Source organism: Seriola dumerili, unplaced genomic scaffold (assembly GCF_002260705.1).
Source record: "Seriola dumerili isolate Sdu_G_001 unplaced genomic scaffold, Sdu_1.0 BDQW01000149.1, whole genome shotgun sequence".
NCBI lineage: Eukaryota > Metazoa > Chordata > Actinopteri > Carangiformes > Carangidae > Seriola > Seriola dumerili.
The window spans coordinates 15405663-15428128 of record NW_019174404.1 but is presented as its reverse complement, the minus strand read 5'-3'; the positions used below and the strand labels follow the sequence as shown (position 1 = coordinate 15428128).

Sequence of the window (22466 nt, the reverse complement as noted above, 5' to 3'; positions counted from 1 at the left end):
GTTTCACTCAGTTGCAACGCAGAGAATCGTTGAATTCGACTCTGAATGTGTCCTGCAAGATCAATTCATCTCATCTGAACTTTCTGTCTTTCCTCTCCTCTCTAGCCTCCAAGAGAGGAGCTCAGGAGATCACCGTCAGAGGCTCAGAGAGCAGCTACTGCTTTGACGGCTTGACCCCTGACACTCTCTACAATACCACCGTCTACACCCAAACCCCCAACCTGGAGGGACCTGGAGTGAGCGTCAAGGAGAGGACATGTAAGATAGCATTTTCTATGTCAGTGAAATGTTAATGTATGAGAGGAGGGGGGAGCTAGTGGAATAGTGTGGTTCGTCTCTTTTTCAATTTCGTGCATTTGTCTCTGTTTTGTCTCGCAGTGGTCAAACCCACAGAGGTGCCAACCGAGCCTCCCACCCCCCCTGCTCCAGCAACAGTCCCCCCTGCACTGGACGGTGAGTTGAACTTTTGAACTTTTACATCTGTGTGCTTTAAAAAAAAAAAAAAAAAATTCTTATAGTTTAGCTGAGATTATTCTTCATATTAACACCACTGTACCTGCGCCACAGTGTGCAAAGGTGCTAAGGCTGACCTGGTCTTCCTCATTGATGGTTCCTGGAGTATTGGAGACGAGAGCTTCAACAAGGTCATCCAGTTTGTCACCAGCATGACTGGAGCCTTTGATGTCATCAGCCCCAGTGGCATGCAGGTCAGTATAAATCTTGGTGGTTTGTTTTCAGTGATGCTTGTCTCTCTACAGATTTGGACCGAAAGAGTTGACTGTAGAGGTGTTTTTCAGTGTAAGTGAACGTCCTATTCTTATCTTTTTTTGTTTTGTTCTTTTTAAACAGGTCTCCTTTGTGCAGTACAGTGATGACGCCAAGACCGAGTTCAAACTCAACACCTACCATGACAAGGGCATAGTGCTGTCAGCTTTGCAGACTGTCCGCTACAGAGGCGGAAACACCAAGACAGGTACATCAAAAGTGTTCATCCTCAACCTCAGGCTCAACAACATTTCTATCTTGATTGGTGTTAAACGAACCGGAGTCCGTTATTAGAAATGAGTTGTTGGTAACTGTTCCCCGATCTCCTCCTTCACCGTCATCCAGGCATTTCTTTGAAGCATGTCTACGAGAAGGTGTTCACCTCAGACAGCGGCATGAGGAGGAACGTCCCGAAGGTGCTGGTGGTGGTCACAGATGGACGCTCCCAGGACGATGTCAAGAAGAGCGCAGAAAAACTGCAGCACTCTGGTTTGTGTGTTTTTTTTTTTGGGGGGGGGGGGGGGGGGGGGGGGGGGGGGGGGGGGGGGGGGGGTGGGGGCAGGGGGGGTGGGGCGGGGGGGGGGGGGGGGGGTTGTGCTGTATTTACTGTACATATGTACAGTGTAGAAGTGGAACTCTTTCCTTCATCAGAGCCAAACTTTGTGGCTGATTTAATAAACTCTTGTAATAATCCCTACAGGGTTGAAACTGCCAGCGGTTACTGGAAGTTTAACAATGGTCTTTGTGTTTTGCCTCCACAGGCTATAGTGTGTTTGTGGTTGGAGTGGCCGATGTCGACATGACGGAGTTGAGAAATATCGGCAGCAAGCCCAGTGAGAGACATGTGTTCGTGGTTGACGACTATGACGCCTTTGCCAAGATCCAGGACAACCTGATCACCTTTATCTGTGAAACGGCCACTTCCAGTAAGACAGAGGCTAACATCATCATTAAAACACTACTATTAAAGTTTAATTTCTCTACATTCCAAGACAAAAACATTGACATAGATTTTTTTAGCTTTAGGTTGATTAGTGCATCTGCAGCCACCGATGTGCATTCAACTGGTCTACTGCCAGAGGAAATGTATAAAGAGATGAGTCACATTCTTTAAACCATAATCTGTTTTTCCAACTGCTAATAACATCTTGTCGTGTTTTAGCTTGTCCTCTGATCTACATCAATGGATTCACCACGCCTGGTAAGCATACAACAGCACCATCAAACATACACGTAACTCATCCCGTACAGAGTTTGCTGTACTACATACAATTATACCATGCCATACAGGGTTTCACTATTTCTTTTTCCATGCTCTCAACATGGCTCATGTTTTTTTTGTTTTTTTATCCCTTCCAGGCTTCAGGATGCTGGAGGCTTTCAACATCACAGACCGGACTTTCGCTGGCATGAATGGCGTGTCCATGGAGCCGGGTTCCTTTAACAGTTACATCGCCTACAGGCTGCATAAGGATTCCTTCCTGAACCAGCCCACCAAGTAAGACCTGAGGCTAGATAATATGTGTGTCTGGCAAACAGAGGGAGTGTGAGCTTCACTTTGTGCGTGTTCCCAGCCTATTGGCTTTATCTCCTGTGCACCATAATCCTGCCCAGCCCACGGTCATTATTCATAATGATGTTCAATAGATCTCTAGTCAGAGGGGTTTCCCTAGTGCCCTTTGGCACTAAGCCCATAGCTATTTTGTTGTTGCAGCTTGAGGAATATGAGGTGCTAGGAGCAAAAAAAAAAAAAATTTGGTCGTAGAATTAAAAAGGCCCCGGACCAGGCCCTCCTCCCACCTATGTCATGCTGGGAGCAAACAAATCACCCCTGGGTCAAGAGATTTGTCTTTTTATTAAGTAGTGTTAGGCAACCGGAGAACTGTTGAGTATCCAAACCTCTTCAGCATACTTTGTTAATATGCTTATAATGATACGTATTTTGTGTGCATGGGCGCAGCTGTTGACTTAATGCGCACAAATGGAAACACTTGCAAAGGAGAGGGGACAGAAAATACTTTCAATATGTGGACAATTTCTTCAAGGCCACGGGGAAACTTGGCAATCATTTACAGGTTCTGCAGCCTGTGTGACACACTGGATGCTGAATCAGTGTAGCGAGGTTTAATAGTCTTGGTATTAATTTCCAACGTGACTTTCTGACTGCTGGTGTGATGAGGGCATAGCTTTGACTCGTGACTCATCACGATTATGTTTTTTTGTTTTTTTTTTTTTTTTTTTTAACACTCGCAGGGAGATTCATCCGGAGGGTCTTCCCCCATCTTACACCATTATCCTGCTCTTCCGCCTCCTGCCCGACACAACCTCCGAGCCTTTTGATATCTGGCAGATTGCAGACAAAAACAACAACCCCGAAGTCGGGATCACCGTCAACCGTAAGCCTCTCATCGTGTTTTGCTGCTCAGCTGGAGGGGGAAGCTGCTGTAGCCGACCCAACATATACACAGCTGTACACTCTTTATTTAACAACTTAAGCCGCTGTCTTTCTCTCTCCAACTCTTATTTGCAGAAAGTTAAAGTTAACTGATCTGTCAGATATGATAGGCAGCACAAAGAAGGCAGTGGAAGCATATTGAAATAAGTACTGTATGAATGACTTCAGTCCGCTATTCTGATTTTGATTCTGATTTTGGCTTTGGGTTGACCTTTTTTTTTTTACTTCAATAAAAAGCCTTCATTTTTAAGTAAGTATCTTTTACAAATGTGCGCTTCCACACGTGGTAAATACATGCAAATAATTACGGGCATGGACCTAATCCCTCCTAGCCTTCTCTTTATCCTCTCTCCTTGCAACCATGTGTTCTCTGTAGTCCTGTCTGTGCTTTGCGTGCCACCGCATCGTAACACACTGTCAGGGATTCATCAAAGACTCTTCTCTTTTCAGCTTCCAGCAAAACAATCACGTTCTACAACAAGGACACCCGAGGAGAGGTCCAGAGAGCCACGTTTAATGAGGAGCAAGTGAAGCGGGTTTTCCATGGGAGCTTCCACAAGGTAAACACAATGCACAATTCTTAAAGAGAATCACGCAGTGATATTATTAAAGCTTTGCTTGAATAGGACAGACTGAGAATCCTAACGATCTTTTTAAGATCTTTTTACGTACTGCATATTGTTTTCATTCTTTTCACTCCATTTTAAGTATATTGTTTTTAAAATCCTTTCATATTTCTCTGTGTGACTTTTACGCCCCATTTGGTTTGGCTGAATTACTTTTTAATGGGAAGAACAGCCAACGCCATGTGGCTGTATCATGTTACCTGTCAAAAGTTCCCTGCTATCCAGCTCAGAGTGCCGGGCTGCTGTCAAAATGGTTTTTGGGCCATTTTTTTTATGATTTGACATTAAGCTCTGTATTTTTTTAGACCACAGGCAGTTAATTTGATAAATGCATTGTGGAGGCTATAAATAAGTTGAAATAGAGGTTGGAGGGAAATCGTGATACCTCAGTGATGCAGCGTAATGTGCAAATTGTTACCGTTAACCATGGAGGTCTCACCACATCAAGACAGGAGACTATCCTGGTAGTTGTTAAGTGAATTCCAAACCAGTCTGCTTCTAACTGAACTGATTTTTATTCGAGCTGAGTTGGGTTCACGAATGTCATCAAGCGTTTCAAGACTAGATCCTTGAAAATTTCCAAAATCGATGCAACTGAGGCCAACATATTCTAACTTTTAGTTACGAGTATCGTTCAGTCTCCAAAAAACACTGCTACATTTGCCAAAATGAAACTCAATAGCATCTTCCATTATGCTTTCCCTGCCTGGTAAACATCTTACATCCTTCGAACCACTACATTCGGCATACAAGCTTACAACTGCATTTGTAAAGTATAGACTCTCTTGAGGTAAAAAGCGACATCAAGTAACTTTTAAGTGCAACTCAAGGCTGCTGTGAATATAAAACATCCTCTGTTATGTCCACCACAACAGAAAGTGTAGAGAGTAAAACAATAAGGGACATTATATTTTCACACCGACCTGGATCGGCTAAAGATGCATGAATCCAAGTCACGTCCAGTTGCATTTCGGTTTGTTCCCAAGGACAGTGTGTCCCTTTACTTAGTGCAGAGGTTCCCTTTCCCCCTAATTCTAAAGTAATGAAAATGAATGACCCTTTTCATGTAGCCGGGTCTTATCCGACATCAAAGTTCGCCCACTTCCTGATATTACAAATTACAGTTTTTTTTTGAGTTGAGGGACCAATGAGAGCGATACATTGGCTCCTAGATCAGAGAGTCCTGTAAATGGCTTTTCCATTTGACCATTTAGCATCTACACAACTAATTGTAGGGTAACTTCATGAATGAATGAGACCCTGGAAAATGTTGGGTCAGGGCTGGATGCAAATGACATCACTGCTGGTCTAGTTGGACAGCAGCCTGATCTGTGTGTGTTTGCGTGTGTGTGTTTTCTCAGTCTGTGGCCATGGTGGAGACTGCAGTCTGAATGTACACTGGGTGGCTAGTTTGTGGTGCAGTAGTTGCTGCTCCGTGAGCTGGCGAGTCTGCAGCGGTCTACCTAGCTGCTTATTTGCTGGTCTGCTGAGTGAGTGCCACTGATGACTGCTGTGGTGGTGTGTGTTTACATGTTGTCAGAGGTTTCCCAACACTTTGTCCGTGACTATTACAGAGTGACCTCAGTATGTGTGTGTGTGTGTGTGTGTGTGTGTGTGTGTGTGGGTCTCTGCTGAAACCAGAGTGACCAATGACGAGGCTTGTCATAAATGGCAGTTGGGCTTTTTCTCTATGTGTGAAGAAAAACAAAATAAAACGCCATAAAACACATGTTGACCTTTAGTTTTTAGGTTAACCAAGAAAAGGATTATTTTCATTACTGAATAATCTACAAATTATTTTCTCAAATAACTCGATTAACTATAGTCTATAAAAAAGTCATGTTTTGTCCAACCAACAGTCCAAAATCAAAAGGAGATTATCACAGAAGTTGAAGAAAACTAGAAAATATTGACATTTGAGTGATAAGTGATATTTTGCCATTTTCCTCAAAATATTACTTCAAGAATTAATCAGAATTGTTGCCATCAGTCGCCTCAACTGATCAATATACAGGTCAGCTTTTTTATACTAACATCAACAACATTTTTCTGATGCTTGCTCAATGTCAACTTGTAATTTTAAGATAAGGAGTCTCATTAACAGTGTTGGCCACTACTGTGGCAGATTTGGCTTCTTTCCTCAGGCTAGTTAATAAAGAGTAACTGAGGCTGGAGAGGTCGTGGTCTACCGCTAAATGAACATGTGGGAAAGCTCTCAGAGATGACTTAAGCAGATGCTAGCCACTCACTACCCCACTGGGGAATCCCCTCCTACACTGGAAGGGTGGGTGTCTGTATTGGGAACTTTCCTGTTAACTGGCGTGAAGAAGATATTTTCCATAAGTCATAGTGACTAGTCATGTGTTCAGAGTTACAATGGTGGAAGTTTGAGAGTGTAGGTTGTTGTAGTCACTGATCAGTGCACTGTAGTTTGCTTCCACCCTCGCTGTTCCGTGAGAAGTCTTGAACTCAGTCTTTCAAACTTTCCCTTCAGGGGCTCTGCTGGGAAAGCGGTGCCAATATATGCATACACTAATTAAGACGGATGGTGGGGGTGAGTGGAGATCTCCACAAAGCCAAAGCACTACTTGATGCTGGCTCTCATGTCTTTGTTGACCTGATGGATAGTTTGCCAAAATGCCCTCTGACTGCACTCTTTGTGCTCTTCATGTGTCACAACTCTCTTTTAGACAGGAAGACGTCTTCTCTCTGTGACCTGGACAAGTAGAATTACTGACACTTGAAATACAGGAAATTATGAATTAACTTCTCTAAACAAATGAACAGGAAGTTGCCTTGTCTGTTTGCATGAGCCAGATCTGACATGGGAGCTACCCATGTCTTGGAACTGTTTGCGTTAAAACACCAATGTAATGGAGATTCTACACTGAACATTTATTTCTTTTTATTCTCAACAAAAGCTAACTCAATCTTAGCTGCATGTTTTTATAGCGAGGACTCACCCCAGTTTGTGAGTGCATGCATGAAATTAAGGCAGTGAGACGTTCAAGGTTCAGGATTATGAAAATGGAGGAACAGTCATGACAGAGGCAAGAATAATAAAATCTAATCTGATAGAAATCATGGAAATGTGTCAGCCTGAAATCTTACCATATGTACTGTATGTGGAGTGTTGACACAGCGCAGCACGGGGAAATCTTCACACTTCACTGCTGAGGGATCAGATCACTTCGCAGCGAGTACCATAACCTGAGGGAGCAGTGGTCACTCAAAAGCTAGTTTTCCTGAAGTCTTATTTTCCACTGACTGAAGTGTTTTTATTGTGTTTACTTATTGGTCAGTGAGGTAATGTATACACGCCATGTATGGACCCTTGGATAAACGACACCCCTCTCTCTTTGCGGTCCACCAGATAGTTTGTTCTGTTGCCAAGGAAGTCAACTGTAATTTTCTGATCGGCTGCCGAGAAGTATGGCCTCGTCTGTGGTTGGTATGGCTTTGTAGAAAGAGATGGTAGCTTAGCTTGCTTTTCCTGACGTAAAGAAAGCTTGTGAGCAGGGGAAAATTTGCAACTGTGAAGGGAAAAGTATGGAAAGTGTAGGACTTTTGATGGCACACCGCAAATGATATCGTTTCAAGATGTGGAGCCGGGTTCTCTGGACAGGAAACTACAAAATCTGGCACTTTGTCATTCTGTGTTGTTATACAATCACTGACTGCAGCTTTAATGTGACACCAAAATGCCAACTGTTGTATATTTCCTTTTTTTATGGTCCATTCATCTGTAGAGGGATCAAACAGCAGTCGTATGCCAAATCAGTAACCATTCTGGGGTAATATCAGAATCTATAATTAACATGGTTCTGCACAGACTAAACACTTGAAATCTTGCAATTATGCGGAATACATTATCAGCATCTTTATGAGCTACAGACAACTTGGTTTAAAAAGGTTCAGTGAGGCTGCCTCTAGCCTGATGGTTGCACTTTCTTAAAGAATTCCTCTGCTCTTTTAAAGGGCAATCATGACCCTTCCAAATAGAAACAAATGCCAAACCCAGCTTTTCAAAAGCTCCAATGTTCTTAGTAGTCTTTGCCAAGTAATTGTGTTGCATCAAAGTTGGCAACTATGCAGTATTGAGAAAACAAGAATGTTTTGGTAATAATGCCCTCTCTCCATCCTCTCTCTCGCTCCTGCAGCTCCACATCAGCATCTCTCCCGAGAAAGTCAAGCTCAACGTGGACTGCCAAGAGGTGGCAGAGAAGCCCATCAAGGAGGCCAACAACATCACACTGGACGGCTATGAAGTGCTTGGCAAGTTGGTCAAGTCTGGAGGTGGAAGGAGGCAGTCTGCAACAGTAAGCAAAAAAAAAAAAAAAAAAAAAAACTCAAACTTCTTAAAAAAAAAAAAAAAGCAAAAAAAGGGCTCGGAAAAACACGTTTGGAAGAGCATCTCACAACTTTCCAAAGAATGAATATCCAAAACCTCTTGTGCGTAGATGCACAATTAAGTTTTAACTGCTCCCAGTGACTGCTGGAAGGATGAAACCCTCCATCTCTCTGTTTCTCTGAGGGGCTCATTGTTTGTCTGTTTTCAACAATGTGCATTTTCATTGTGAATGGGAGCCATTTGTAACACCCCTCGATGTTTTCCCCGACCTCTTCTGTTGTGTAGTTCCAGCTCCAGATGTTCGATATTATCTGCAGCTTGAGCTGGATCAGCCGAGACAGATGCTGCGACCTGCCCAGCATGGTAAGAACAAGTGTCATTGTAGGATCATACGAGTCAAAAGGTCATTTACAGGTGCACTACCACCATTAATATTGAGTTAGCTGTTAAAAATTCATAGTAAGAGGACCATTATGATTGTATATGCTGCGTGCATGTTATGCCGTCTCGGGGGCTTACAATCTAGGTTATCTTTAAACTGGTGTTTGGTGATTGGGGTTGATGCATTGCTGATAACTAGATTGCTCTTTCAAAAGAAAAGTCCCTCAGCTGAACTGAATAGATCCTTGTATCCTGTGTAATTGTGCTAATTGGACTGCTGCCAGCATAACCTCCTAGTTACACGAAAACAAGCAGTCCTTTAGATCACAGAGCAAGACAGTAAATCATATTTATTTGGATACACTATGTTAAACACCGGATGCAGGAACATTTATCCAATTATAAGTAATTCCTCTGTAATTTACATCAGATATTAATACATCACATCAATGATTGCAGTGTTATATAACTCATTATGTCAGAGACTCATTTCCAAAAATGTGGACAAGGTTTGCAGCTGTCTCTGAGTATTTGGTCTTAAAGCCCCCCCCCTCACTGACTTTGCTGATTCCAGTCACATTTAGGCCTGAGCCACTGTTCCACCATGACCTTTGCTTGGTTTCTAAACTGTCTCTTCTTTTTAAATTAAAAACAAAGTCAAAGCCGCAGCCAGGAGACTGCCACAAAATTACAACAACTACTTTCAGTTTTACCCCCTTGTATTGTGCAGATTGCCAAGACATGGTCTCAATTATTAATGGCTGTGAAAGGGAAAGTTACAATACTCCTCTTAAGTGCACATTTATGTTTTTTTTCTAATTTCTGTATCTTCTGTCTTCCATTTTCAGAGAGATGAGGCCAAGTGCCCAGCCCTTCCCCACTCATGCACATGCACACAGGACAGCATCGGCCCTCAGGGGCCCCCTGGACCCTCGGTAAAGACTCTATCCAGACACATTCCACTACTTTCTTGTCTATCTTCACCTCTTCTTCTTCTGTCTGTCTTCACCTGATCAAATGTGGAAGTCATATATGTTTTGATAACGATGATGATGTTACAACCTATTTCCTCTGCTGATGCACAGAGGAAGTCATAGTGGTTGTCATAGTGTTAGAACCGTACAGCTATAAAGACCTCCTTGATATTTGCCTGCTATATAGTTTGACCTTCAGTAGACTGAGGATGTCCCCCGAATCAGGAGTGGTATTTTCTTTTACTTCTGGTACAACCAGTAGATGATGAGACAGTGGCATGCAAAGAAATATGGTCGTAGAGAGAAGTGTCATAAGATAAATGCCTGTTGGGAAAAACAACAGTAAAAACGTCCTGAGGAGAAGTCTGGAATATGTGTGCTTGATAACCTCACTAAGCCCCAGTGAGGGTTTCGTAGGGTTTGGGGTTTTAAGGCTTTTGGAATCTGCTCCTGTTGTTACACTCACCCTGTGTTTCTGGCTCTTTGCCTTTCCAGGGCAGCCCAGGTTCTAAGGGACCACGAGGAGATAGAGGAGAACCCGGCAACGCTGTGAGTTAAACTTTACATCCCTTAAAGCATGTTATAAATTATTATCAGTGGGTGTTTTTTTACAGGCTTTTTTTTTTTTTTACTGTAAGTTAAGTGTTAAGCAAATAACCCGACTCTGTTCATAGCCAATGAAGCTTGCCGACATTATCAGTAATGCTAAATTCACACATAATAAACGTCACCTTCTCATTGCCATGGTATTTCAGAAGCTATTACTGCTCTGCAAGGAAATTGCGCACATCTGAATCCAGTTATCGAACACTGTTGTATATTTTTCCTCAACTTGATTTAAAGGGAGCCTATGTCAAGTACCTTAAAGGGCCACTTCCCAACACTGTTAACATTAATTTTCTGTATCTATGCAATTAAAAAACTGATTAGGGTTGTCTTGGGGGTTCTTTTCTCTTACCGTGGCTATTTAACAGCATTGTTTTATGTCTGGGTAATGCTGTAGGGTTCCATGGGTCCTCGTGGTGAGTCAGGACTCCCAGGCGCAATGGGACCACCGGGTCCACAAGGCCCTAACGGACTGTCTCTACCTGGAGAACCTGTAAGTTTATCTACTCTACAAAGCGTTCATATATGACATTATGAATACACTACGAAGAGAAGGAAAAGTGAAAGATTTTAACGTATATGACAGACACTATCATGTATGATCATGGCTCATACGTGCTGATGTGAATGAGCAGTTTGTGTGAAAGTGTGAAAGAACAGATGAAATATTCTCTGTCTCAGATCCACCAGCGAGTGGGATTCACAGCTACAGTCAAAACACACCACACTCATCCCTTCTTCTCCCCAGGCAGCTCAGACTGCTTCTTTATTTTCTTACCTACAGATGTTCTTTTCAAAACATGAAATCAATCACAATCACAGGCTAAAAAAGGATAAAACAAAGACTAAAGCATCTTGAAAACCTCTTTTTTTTTTCTTCTTCCTCCTCCTCCGCCTCCTCCTCCTCCTCTTCTTCCTCCTCCTCCTCCTCCTCCTCCTCCGCCTTCAGGGTCGCCCTGGACCAAAGGGAGATCCTGGAGACCCGGGCCTGGCTGGTCTGCAAGTAAGTACTCCCCTCTCATTTTGTGGTTTATGAACAGGAAACAGGAGACTATCCATAGAGAGCAGTGCTGCTACTGGAGCCTGGATTCAGGCCACATGGCGAGATTGAAACCACACTCGGAGTGGGAGGTTTACCATGCCATCCTCAGGGAGACCCACACTCTCAAATCAGCCCATTGATTGACAAACAGTAGAAGGCCAGTGATGCAGTTAAATTATTATGAAGTGTAGACTCATGTTACCGAAGGGGAAATAGGGAATGGAACATGTTCTTCTCCAGCCTCATAATTGAAGATGACTGTGACTTTGTGAAGACTTGAAGTCGGTCTGAAGTTTGAACATCTTTGACTCACAGTAGATGTCATTTTGGGGACTTGGTTTACAGTTCAAAGTCTTTAACTTTTAGCTCCTTCGGATAATTGACATCACTGCTCCATCAAGTCGGAGACAGATTTAAATTCAATCTCAAACCCATTTTACATTACATGGGAACTTTTTGGTGGGAGTGCATTTTGGAGTGGGCTGGCATGACATAGCCATCTCTTAGCCAAGGAGCCGCTCATTCATTCAGCTAAGGTCATCCAGCCAACTCCCACCATTCAACTGGAGGGAACATCAGCACTGGATATTCTGGCCTCTGAATAAGCGAATTCAGACTTGGTAAAAAAAAGTCCCACTCTATGATCTTGAGAGCCTATTGGCAGCATTGTGTTGGTTACTTCACACAATAGAGCTAACAAGAACAACACTGTCTACACACAATTCAAGTAGACATGTGTCAACTGACAAGAGAGAGATTGTTCCAGTTTCGAGTATCGGGCTGATATATTATCTTTGGCTAAATGACTAGGAAACTGCAGGATTTTTTTCTGTAAATTCAAGTCAAACAGAGGCATTAGAGAGCTGTATAAATATGTTGTTCCTGATGATTAGCATTTGATTAAGTGTGTCTGCTTTTTTCCCAGGGTTCTCCTGGGCCACGTGGTCCTCTGGGCCCCGTTGGACCAAGCGGAGCACGGGTAAGATCCACCTCCAGGCCTGCTGAGTGAACACACTTGTGTTCAAAGCGTACTAAATGGATCCAACACTTACTTAAGCTCATGTTCTGCATGTGATCACCCACTTAGCTCGGCGTGTACAGAATTACTGTTGTCACACTGCATGTTCTCACTTGCGTCAGCCAAAATAATACTTATAAATGTAATTTCAAATGACAGACTCGAGGCCGAAACCAATATAAAGTCATGACACTGATGTATTGCATGAACAGGGTCCCCAGTGTGTTGTAACCCACGAGTGACTGTGTGTTGTTTCTACATAGGGGCCACCAGGAAAGGAGGGACCATCTGGACCTAGAGGCCCACCGGGGCCCATGGTGAGTGCGTGCGTGCATGTGTTTGTGTCTTTATGTTGTGCAGAAGAGAGCCAAATAAATATTCCTTAGAGCGTGCTTTACTTCCTGACATATCTACAACAATTACTCCTCTGGCTCCACAGTTGCACTCTGCTGGAACAGCACATAAAAAAAGCAGACAGTAGTCTCTAGGCCCCTCCACTGTTACGAGGATGGTGGGTGCACGCATCTCATTTTCTTCTTCTGTGGTTTGGTGGAGGTCTGAATCTACTTAATCCAGCCATCATGCCAACAGGCAACATGCCAGCATAGAATTCACATGCACTATACCATCCTGAGTGCTCTAAGGGCCATTAGCAAGATGTGTGTATTTCCATCTCCTCTTTAGTGTTCTTGGCAGCTTGTGCCACACACACCCCCGCCCCCAAACCCCACTGCAGATGTCAAAGCATAGGTCCCAACTTAAAGCTTGTTACACAACCATTAATAGGGAGCAGGAGTTAAACGATGCAATTATGTTTACTGTGCAGTAATTTAAAATAAACACGACACTTTGTGTTTTTTTTCTTTTTTTCAGGGAACCCCTGGAAATCCAGGTGTACCAGGAATTACTGGGAAACCAGGGAAACCAGGAGACACAGGAAACCCAGTATGTATTAATTATACAAGGCACGAACTGATGGTCACATGACAGAGTTTAGGGAAGGAGATTAAGATTGAGGACATTGTCATCGCTTGGTCTAACGTTGTTCTTTTTGTCATCAGGGACCTGTTGGCCTTAAAGGAGAGAAAGGAGAGAGGGTATGTATCCTTTTTATTGAACACCTCATCCACCTGTTGTCATCCATCATCAGTCCGGATAGCAATGCCGTCTCTGCATGAAAATGTCTTTGTTTTCCAGGGAGACTTTGCATCCCAGAACATGATGCGCTCCATTGCCAGACAAGTTTGTGAGCAGCTTGTGAACAGTGAGCAAAGCTTTTCTTAATCCTACGGGAATTTTACAGTTGTTAAAATGTGTATCTTGTCCAAATCCAACTAATTTCATTCTTCTTTTACAGGTCAAATGAGCAGAATTGATATGATGCTCAACCAGATTCCTTCTGGATATCGTAGCAACAGTCCCGGGCCAGCTGGTCCTCCTGGCCCTCCTGGCAACCAGGGATCCCGCGGAGAGCCTGGGCAGCAGGGCCGAGCTGGTTTCCCTGGAAGCCCAGGTTTACCTGGAAATCAAGGAGAAAGAGGTACTTTATCTCTCCTCTTTTTCTGAAGGTTAGGTCATGCTACAAAGCAGCAGGCAGAGAAATAATAAGCAACTGGTGAGCAACTAAATAATTAGGGTCATGGAGACACTGACTCTGTAGACTGTAGTGTCAGTTCAACATGAAAGCAAAAACAACATAACTGCATTACCCTTGTGTCTACACATGATTCAATATTATTGAATCATGGATTTCTGCTCCTGTGTTTCATACACGTTGTGTAGCTTCATACCCGTTTCAGGATACTTGTGATTTTTGGGAAAACTTTTTTGGTGTGAAAGTGATGTTTCCTCTTTTCTCCTGTTTATGTAGGTTTGCCAGGAGAGAAGGGAGAGAGAGGATCTCCAGGAACTGGTATCAGAGGACAAAGAGGTGCAAATGGGCCACCAGGTAACACAGTTTGCCTTTTTAGCCTGTTTTTAATTGAATCTGCCACCAAATGAGCCAGGAACCCACAAGTGACCAAATGTTGTGTTGAACATTGTTCTCAGCAGCTGCAGACAGTTTGCTGGTGTCCCACTGTTCTCTTACAACTTTATCTTCACACCTCTGTGGCCCATTCTAGGACACAGAGTACTCCCGTTAGTCCAATTAAAATGATACACTCCAACCAGAGGATGAAATTTACCTATATGTGACTTGGGCATCTTTGTTTTGGCAGCTGCACCACATAAATTCTTTGGAGAGACCCCAAACATATTCCTAATTCTTTCCTTTCTTGAGGATCTTGTCTGTGTATATTGAGCTTCTCCAAACACTGTGCTCATTTGAAATATTATACGTTAAATGGAAGGTATTTACATTCATCACTGAGGAGAGAATTTCTGTGTCTAGAATTTAGTCTTCAGTGAAAGCCATGATGCAGTTTCAGAAACAATTGTTAAAAAATGTTATTGGAGTGATTTGTCAGTTTGAAATAGGTCATAGCCTCTCCTCAGTTGCAATTGATATCCAATATAAAACGCTCACCACTTCACAAGATTTCCTTTCCCAAGGGAAGCTATTGAAAAACAACAGAAACCTTCTATTGATGTCAACCCCACAACACCAAAACACTGACATGTCTGTTTCTGTGAATGAAGTGAGAAACAAACTGAGGACCAGAGGGAGGAAGTCCACACTGATGACTCACTTTTGTGTGTGTGTTTGTGTGTGTGTGTACGTGCGTGTGTGCATGTGCGTGGAAGGGGGGCGGGGGGTTGGAGAGAGAATTGGATTGTTGTACAATGAGCTTTCTTTGGTGGCTTCATTGACAACACATGGGCTCACTTAAGGAAGAGAAAAAGAGAGAGGGGGAAAATTCCATCCTGAGTTTTTACCGTCTAGACACACGGGGCCAGGGGGTAACTCCACACAGCCCCACACTTTTCTTTTTTTTTTTGGGTCCGGCTTTTTAATTGAGCCATTGAAAAATTTAAATTACAGCCCTGTGTTACCCCCACCATTTCCAGTGAAGATTTACGGGTGATGTCAGTGGGTTTCTGCGTTGAGCTTCAGAAACTCCCTTTTCAAAACTGGCCCCACTCACCTTCTCTCTTCCCTTTGCAGGGCCACCAGGCGAGTCACGAACGGGACCCCCAGGTCCTTCTGGTTCCGCTGGGCCTCGTGGCCCTCCAGGTCGCCAGGGTACTCCTGGGGTGAGGGGACCTCCAGGACCCACTGGATACTGCGACTCCTCTCAGTGTGTTGGCATTCCTTACAATGGACAAGGATACACAGGTACACTCAGAACTGTCTAGGTCCTGCATGGTACTACATTAGATAAAAGATGTGTATGCAGTAGGTGTATGTACTAATGACATTTGCAAGATGGTGCACTACCTCTTTCTTTGATAATGTATGGAGGTATGGATGTAAGTGTTCCGCAGTCGTGATATTGTACAGAAAGCTGTTATAACTTATTTCCATAAAAGTTTTGTTCACTAAGCCCCGCCTCCTTAGTTACAATTGCCATGCCCCTCATGCTTTTCATTCTCACATGGCACATAATGCAGTTGAAAATGATAATCTGGCAGATTTATCATCTAAATTCAGACAGATTTCATGCAGAGGTAGACAAGGTTTCTCATTTCTAGCCAACAACAAATAACAACTGTCACTGGCAGATTTTATCAGCTGTAGCTAGCTCGTGAATTGAGCTAACATTAGCTCCATGAGTTGTTTGGAAACTGCTTGGAAGCCGGCCTTTTACTGTTTCTAGCTGACCTGTTTTAAAATGTTCAGTGGAACATAGCTAAAGGAAAAACATAAAACTTAAATAGCCAATTTAAATTCCACTTTAGTTTAACTTTAATAAAAACAAAGAAGTCATTTACCCGCACAAACAATGGTGATCAGGCAAATTAGTGACTCCCTACTTGATGAACAAGGTCAGTCCAGAGAGCCACAGCCTCATAACAGCACATTCACTGAGAGATATTGGCATCTCTCCTCCAGGGAAAGGAGTTAAAGTCCACCCAAAAAGTAGCTAGATTTGTCACAGTTTTATTAAAAAAAAAACAAAAACAAAAAAAAAAACAAAGAAAAAAAGTTGCTAAAGGGGTTTTAATAGTCACCAGTCAGAAACGAGGAGGGGGTTAGTGAACGGTCAATTCGGAGCTACCATATTCCAATACCTCCATACATTTGATGTACAATTTTAAAACTGGCATGTAAAGCATTCTAGCTAGTTGTGTATGATTACTTACATTAAATCAAATAATATGCTAATAACTTTGTTCCACAGTGAAAACTCACACCCTCTTTGAACTATTTTCAGGTTTGGCATAGTAAACGTTAAGTCACCTGTGCCGCTTACACTTTGAAGCCCTGTTTCTGAGATGTTTGCCCATTTGCTATGGGGCATGTAAGGATAATCACCATGGACATAATTATTGAACATTAAAACAAACATTACAAAAGCCAAAAAAGAAATAAAAAAAAAAGAAAAACAGAACGAAGCGGACTGGCACTAACATCATCTCACAGCTACAAGCTACAGTGATGGCAACCTGCTGGCCTGTTTGCATCATGAACCACAAACCGTTGGGAAATAAAAAAACAGAGCCTGAGCATTTCTACGAAGGAAGGAGCATGTACAAATACCACCCAAAACAACTACTAACAAAGAGGATTTCATAACTGAAAGCAACGTTAATGTGGAGGTGATATGTGTAAATAAAACTAATTTTTTTGCCTTGTAAATGATTGTATGAACCCGGACATTTCACTAAAAATCAAGTTAACATCTGTATTGAGCTTGTGCCTCATAACCCTCTGCTTACTTACCACCAGCATAACCTCTGTTTACAATGCCTTAAGTGACTTCACCAGCTCTGGTCCAGACTGAAGCATGTTTCATTTGTACGTTTAATCATCATGTCCTTTGTGTACGTTGGCCATATCAGTGCTAAATGTTGCTCCCCTGCCATTTCCATGAGTCTTTTGTAGTATGAGCTGGTTATTTTACTACATCTTATTATCCAATAGCTTGATGGATTTTATTGTAAATGTCATCACAACAGTTTTTTGTTTAGCTTTTTTTTTTGGTACTTTAGGAAGCAATAGTTTGACACAGGGCATTTTCTGGAAGTCCATAGTGCAATATAATTTAAATTGTGCATGTAAAAAGTTGTAGAAAAAAAAAAAACAACCTTTTTTTTGATTGGCCGTCCCAAATACTTTTCTAGACAACCGCTACCAGCCTGAACCTGATGTAGTGTCTATACCTGTGGAGCCAGCTGGAGAGTTTGAGACAATACAGTCACCCGGTTACTCACGAAACCAACGAGAAAAGAGATCACTACCAAGAGGGAATACAGACACATCATAGCTATGATCAAGAGTTCTCAGAAAGTGTAATATTGAAATGACTTCCATGATCACGTAATGTGAGGATGAAGTGCTATTCAGAACAAAACTAGTACTTATATGGGTTTGATACCCCTGGTTATATTGAACATATATTTTTTTGACATGAGAAAGTTTAGCAAGATGACTACAAACCTACATGTTCGCTCATTACAAACCTGTGTGCTTGCTAAGTGTTTCCCTTTAAGTGTCTGCTTGTAAAATAACTGCAAGTGTTTATTGGACTCCAATGTGTAATGAACTAATCATGTGAAAACCAGCAGAAAGTTTGTCGAAGGAAGTACAATATGTGTGTTTCTGAACACTTTCACGCTACCCATGTTGTTTTTGTCCAGTTTCAGTATGTAAAGCTGTTTCAGATACTCCATTGGTAAAAAAAAAAAAGAAAAAAAAAAAAAGATGATGAATTTGATCCCCAAAGATTTGTGCATTGTGATGTCTTGTACGGCCTGTAAACCGAATGATAATCTGACTTATTGTAACAAACCAAACTTTTTTTTTTGTTTGTTTTTTGTTTTGGGTTTTTTGTTACCAAAGGTGGAATTGCATGTTTGTGTTGTATATTTACTGAGGATTTCTAAGTCAGAATATAGTTGTTGTTTTCTATCAATGCAGTTTGGAATTGGTTGCAAGACTATGGACATAGAATTGCTTTTCTCATGTTTTAACTGCACATTTTGTGAATTCCACACAGCCTTATTTTCTTATTTATTTCTGAAACAGAAGAGGCATTTTTCAATAAAACTACTGAAAATGTTGCAGTTGTTTTCACTTATTTTTGTCTTTTGCTAATCACAATATCTGAACAGAACATTGTGTCTACAGCCAAAACCACTTTTTGCAGAATCATTACCTTAAAAAAAAAAAACAAAGGTTAGATCTAAGGCTGTTGTCTAATGCAGCATCTGCATTTTTCTACCAAATTCCTCTAGACGGAAGAGATCTCATTTTCTCTAAACCTTCTTCTTCCCAACATTAGGCCTTGAGGAGTACACTTTGAAGTTTGAGCCTTTATTTATTTTGACAGCTAAAGATATTTTGAGCCGTCCAGAATGTCTGTTCGTGTCAGGGCAACAAGAAGAGGAGGGAGTGTGAAAACAAACAGCCCACAATACCTAACTTTTCCCAACTTGGGAACCACTTTGCAGTGTTTTATATGCACCCATTTGGCTCTAATCCTATCAGGTTGTAATGAATATACTTGGATTTCCGTGAGGAAACAATGCAAATGTGACTGGGCAGATAGCAGACCTGGAAAAATTCACAGCTTTCCACCCATTAAACATATCTAATGATGAAATAAGAGATGTATGAGGTAAGGAACAAATGACGCCATTTCTCTTTATCATGATATAATGAAAGCATGTCTGAGAAGCTCTGCACAAATGCCAGAGATCAACTTGAGGGGGTGGGGAAAACCCTTTAATTTCTTATTCTTATTTACTGATGTGTGCAAGCGAACTATGAGGCACTTTTGGAAAGCCAGGGGAGCTTTAATAGAGTTTATAGATGTTTATATTTCATGAGAGCTGGGAATTCGTACAGGTGAAGTACAGTATGAGTGTCTGAACAGCTGGTTGATGTTAATCATAAAGGAAGCGGAGGCAAGTCTGTGAAAGCACTTCACAGAAAAGAGCTTACACGAGAACAAATGCTGCCATGTAAATCTCCTTTTAACAGCGCATTGTCATATATAGTAGAACGTAACAACACCCACAGCTTTGGTCCCCGTGCACATTTTACAGTGTGGCTTTTCTATAAAGCTTCTTTTCATTTACAATATGTACCTCAGAGCAGAACATTCGCTGAGACATACTGGCCTTGTTGAAATATGTTCATACCTGTTATAAGTGATACGCTGTTCATACTATATCTCAACATCAGGCTCTAATTTTTGTTTTGATGTCATTCTGTGACATTGTCCAAGACAACACTGAAGCCTTTAAGTCCCCCTTTTTTTCCACAACAACCAATCAAACCCGGTTTCCCTCCAAACTCATAGAAAACTGTCTTCAGTGATGCCTGATACCATCCTCAATGTAACCCTGTCTGCATTCTGTCTGCTGATTTCTTTGAGTTTGTTGACAATCCAGCGTGCATCTGTGTTCACTTTGTGGCAAGAGTTTCAAGTGGGCTGCTCCGGAGTCTGTGGTTATTACAGATTTTAAATAACTCCTGTTTTATATCTCCAGTGCAAACATCAGACAGTGTCTCTTCCGCAGCAGTGGGTAGGACGATTTGTGGTCTTATCTAGAATTTAATTCCCATATTAAGACTTTAAGGAAAAGTGAACATTATGTGCTTTCCTCCTGAGAGTTAGATTAGAAGATCAATACCACTGTCATGTCTGTACAATAAAGCTAGCAGACGGTTATCTTAGCTTAGCATAACAACTGGAAAAAGGGGAAACTTATAGCTAGTCTTAATGTAAATGTAAAATGTTTGGCTTATTATAAAACTGCTAGCTTAGCTTAGTACAAAGGTACCAAAATCCACCTATCAGCACCTCTAAAAGGTCATTAAGTACCATGGTGTATCTCATTTGTTTAATCTGTACAAAAATAAAAAGTGGTTTTATGTGTTTCGTCATAACTGGTAACAATTAGCATTAGAGGTGCTGACAGAGCTAGGCTAGTTGTTTCCCTCTGTTTACAGTCTTTATGCTAAGCTAAGCTAACTGGCTGCTGATATGAGAAGGGTATTAATACAGTTTGCAAATGGAAGATAAAGTTGGTCACCAGTCAAGAAGCCAGGAGTGAGAACAATGTCAGACTCTTACCATATGGTCAATAAATGACATGAATGTGGAACAGGATGATTGAACATTAAATTACATCAGCTCATGTTTTGCTTGTTATTCTTTGATGTACTGTTATAGAAAGTCAGGGATTCTCAGCCTCTCTAAACTGCTGCAGATTCATATCAGCCGTGTGACGTGATATCAGCATTGGCACATTAAAATGCCGCCTGAGGTTCAAAGAAAGCAAAACTCAACCTCTGCAATTCACCTGTTTTTGATTTACTAAAGAGCTGCCTATATAAGTAAAAGTTTAAAAGAACATTTTTCTTGTATCTTTGTTTAATAATTTACAATTCATTACATATTGTTAATCGGGCAGGGTGATTTACGGTGAATTCTTGCATAGCATTTTATAAGCATTTAAGGCCACAAGAGAATGACACTATGCATGGGCACTGGGCAGTACATGAGACAAATCAGCCTTTTACTGAAAAGTCATCATAAGTGGCTGCAAAGTAAAATTTTATTTGGACTTTTAGGAGCGCTATGAAAGCACTAGCATGAGAAGTGGTGGGAGGACAGTTGAAATGATGGAGATCACATGCAGTGGAACGTAGAAACGTGGAAAGTTTTCATATTTTCATGAAAACATGTTATAGCTCTGCTCATAATGTAACCTGCTGAACAGTACATTAATCGTTACGATGCAAACCTTACATGGAGATAGAGAACCCAGTCATGAAACATCCTCCTGAAGGGAAGGCAAATATAAATGTATATTGCTCTAACGTGTCAATACCAAAACATTTATCATTTGCAGTGTGGACAATCTGGTTCAAGATGCCTCATTAAAAGGAATAGTTCAACTTTTTTTTTTTGTGTGGAATATTTAGCATTCAGATGTTAGAGTGGTGTCAACCTTCTCATCCAACTCTTGGCAAGAAAGCAAAGTGAATAAGAGAACAAAGAACCCAAAGTTTTACTCAAGGACACTCACGGGATAATGAGAGTGTGAGTTCTTGAAGACCAGTAATCATAATAAAGCTCTTTATTAGATGGCCTTTGCAATAAGCCAATCTTCTGTTCTGATTTCTTTTTTTATATTTGAAAAATTTCCCCTCTGAATTGTACTTTTGGCAAGGTGGACAAGACTCTGAAAGAGCGTTTTGCGTTTGTGACTCTCCAACTTTCCAGTAAAATGCAGTAGAATAATTTATTATTATGGACAGTTATGTGGAATCCCATCAAAAACGTAATAAAATCAATTTACAGTAAGCTACGCCCCCTCCTGTGAATGATACTATCATATTATATCGTACGTAATCTCATCTTGGCTTACATGGTACTGCACAGAGGGAACCAGACACAAACGTATATGAATTGCTTTACTCAAAGCAGCCACCCATTAGAAAGGAGTGGCTTTGATTCTTAGCTTGCCAACCAAAACCTGGGGAAGGAATGAAGCAGGCCTTTTGAACTTGAAGGGGGGTTGATTCCTCAAAGGGCAAATATTCAGTCAGCATGCAGACAGTAGGTTTCCACTGACTGAGATGCCAAAAGCAACAGCAGAGCAGCACTCCCCTTTGGATATGAGAAGAAGCAAGCCAACAGTTCTCCAGTTGACCTTGTAAAAAAAAAAAGCCTTGGTTGTGAATTATTCCTCTTAAAAAACCCATGTCCTTGTTTGCCCTGTTACCTGTCACCAAAATGTCCCTCAAAAAGGAAACAACAGAGAACTATGCAGTGTGTTTTATAGATAAAAATCACTCCTGATCCCTTCCAGCGACCCTATTACTGTTGTCTATAGTATCATATAATCTAAGACACATGTAACTCTGAAAGGGAAACTTTGAAAACACTTCAAAATTAGAGGCCAAGAATTGATCAGCATGGTTTTATTTTAGTCCTGGTTGATTTGGCAGCACTCATGGTAACTGGTGATAACAGCATGTGCGGTTTAATACTACGGCAAAAAGTCATTGAGCAGCTACTTTGTCAGGAAAACAACAGATGTATGTGTTTACAGAGCTGCAAAACAAACTCACGTTGTTTTAATAAAAGGAGTACGCCAAGAATAATCCTACCCGTGATCTGATTTTCT

At 41.6% G+C, this 22466-nt stretch overlaps 1 protein-coding gene across 1 annotated transcript in view; it reads left to right on the top strand.

Annotated features, from left to right (window-relative positions):
* Positions 1 to 18383, top strand: part of col12a1 (collagen type XII alpha 1 chain) — a 55502-nt gene extending 37119 nt beyond the window's left edge. The window contains exons 41-65 of the mRNA XM_022751084.1: positions 116 to 258; positions 379 to 453; positions 568 to 707; positions 850 to 973; positions 1111 to 1254; positions 1527 to 1691; positions 1928 to 1966; positions 2125 to 2263; positions 3019 to 3161; positions 3671 to 3780; positions 8007 to 8165; positions 8483 to 8560; positions 9427 to 9513; positions 10048 to 10101; positions 10556 to 10651; positions 11108 to 11161; positions 12126 to 12179; positions 12482 to 12535; positions 13092 to 13163; positions 13280 to 13315; positions 13416 to 13482; positions 13576 to 13758; positions 14089 to 14166; positions 15325 to 15495; positions 16535 to 18383. Coding sequence (XP_022606805.1) covers positions 116 to 258; positions 379 to 453; positions 568 to 707; positions 850 to 973; positions 1111 to 1254; positions 1527 to 1691; positions 1928 to 1966; positions 2125 to 2263; positions 3019 to 3161; positions 3671 to 3780; positions 8007 to 8165; positions 8483 to 8560; positions 9427 to 9513; positions 10048 to 10101; positions 10556 to 10651; positions 11108 to 11161; positions 12126 to 12179; positions 12482 to 12535; positions 13092 to 13163; positions 13280 to 13315; positions 13416 to 13482; positions 13576 to 13758; positions 14089 to 14166; positions 15325 to 15495; positions 16535 to 16545 — 2476 coding nt within the window. The 3' untranslated portion in view covers positions 16546 to 18383. The remainder of the gene's footprint in view (positions 1 to 115; positions 259 to 378; positions 454 to 567; positions 708 to 849; positions 974 to 1110; positions 1255 to 1526; positions 1692 to 1927; positions 1967 to 2124; positions 2264 to 3018; positions 3162 to 3670; positions 3781 to 8006; positions 8166 to 8482; positions 8561 to 9426; positions 9514 to 10047; positions 10102 to 10555; positions 10652 to 11107; positions 11162 to 12125; positions 12180 to 12481; positions 12536 to 13091; positions 13164 to 13279; positions 13316 to 13415; positions 13483 to 13575; positions 13759 to 14088; positions 14167 to 15324; positions 15496 to 16534) is intronic.
* The last annotated feature ends 4083 nt before the right edge of the window (positions 18384 to 22466 follow it).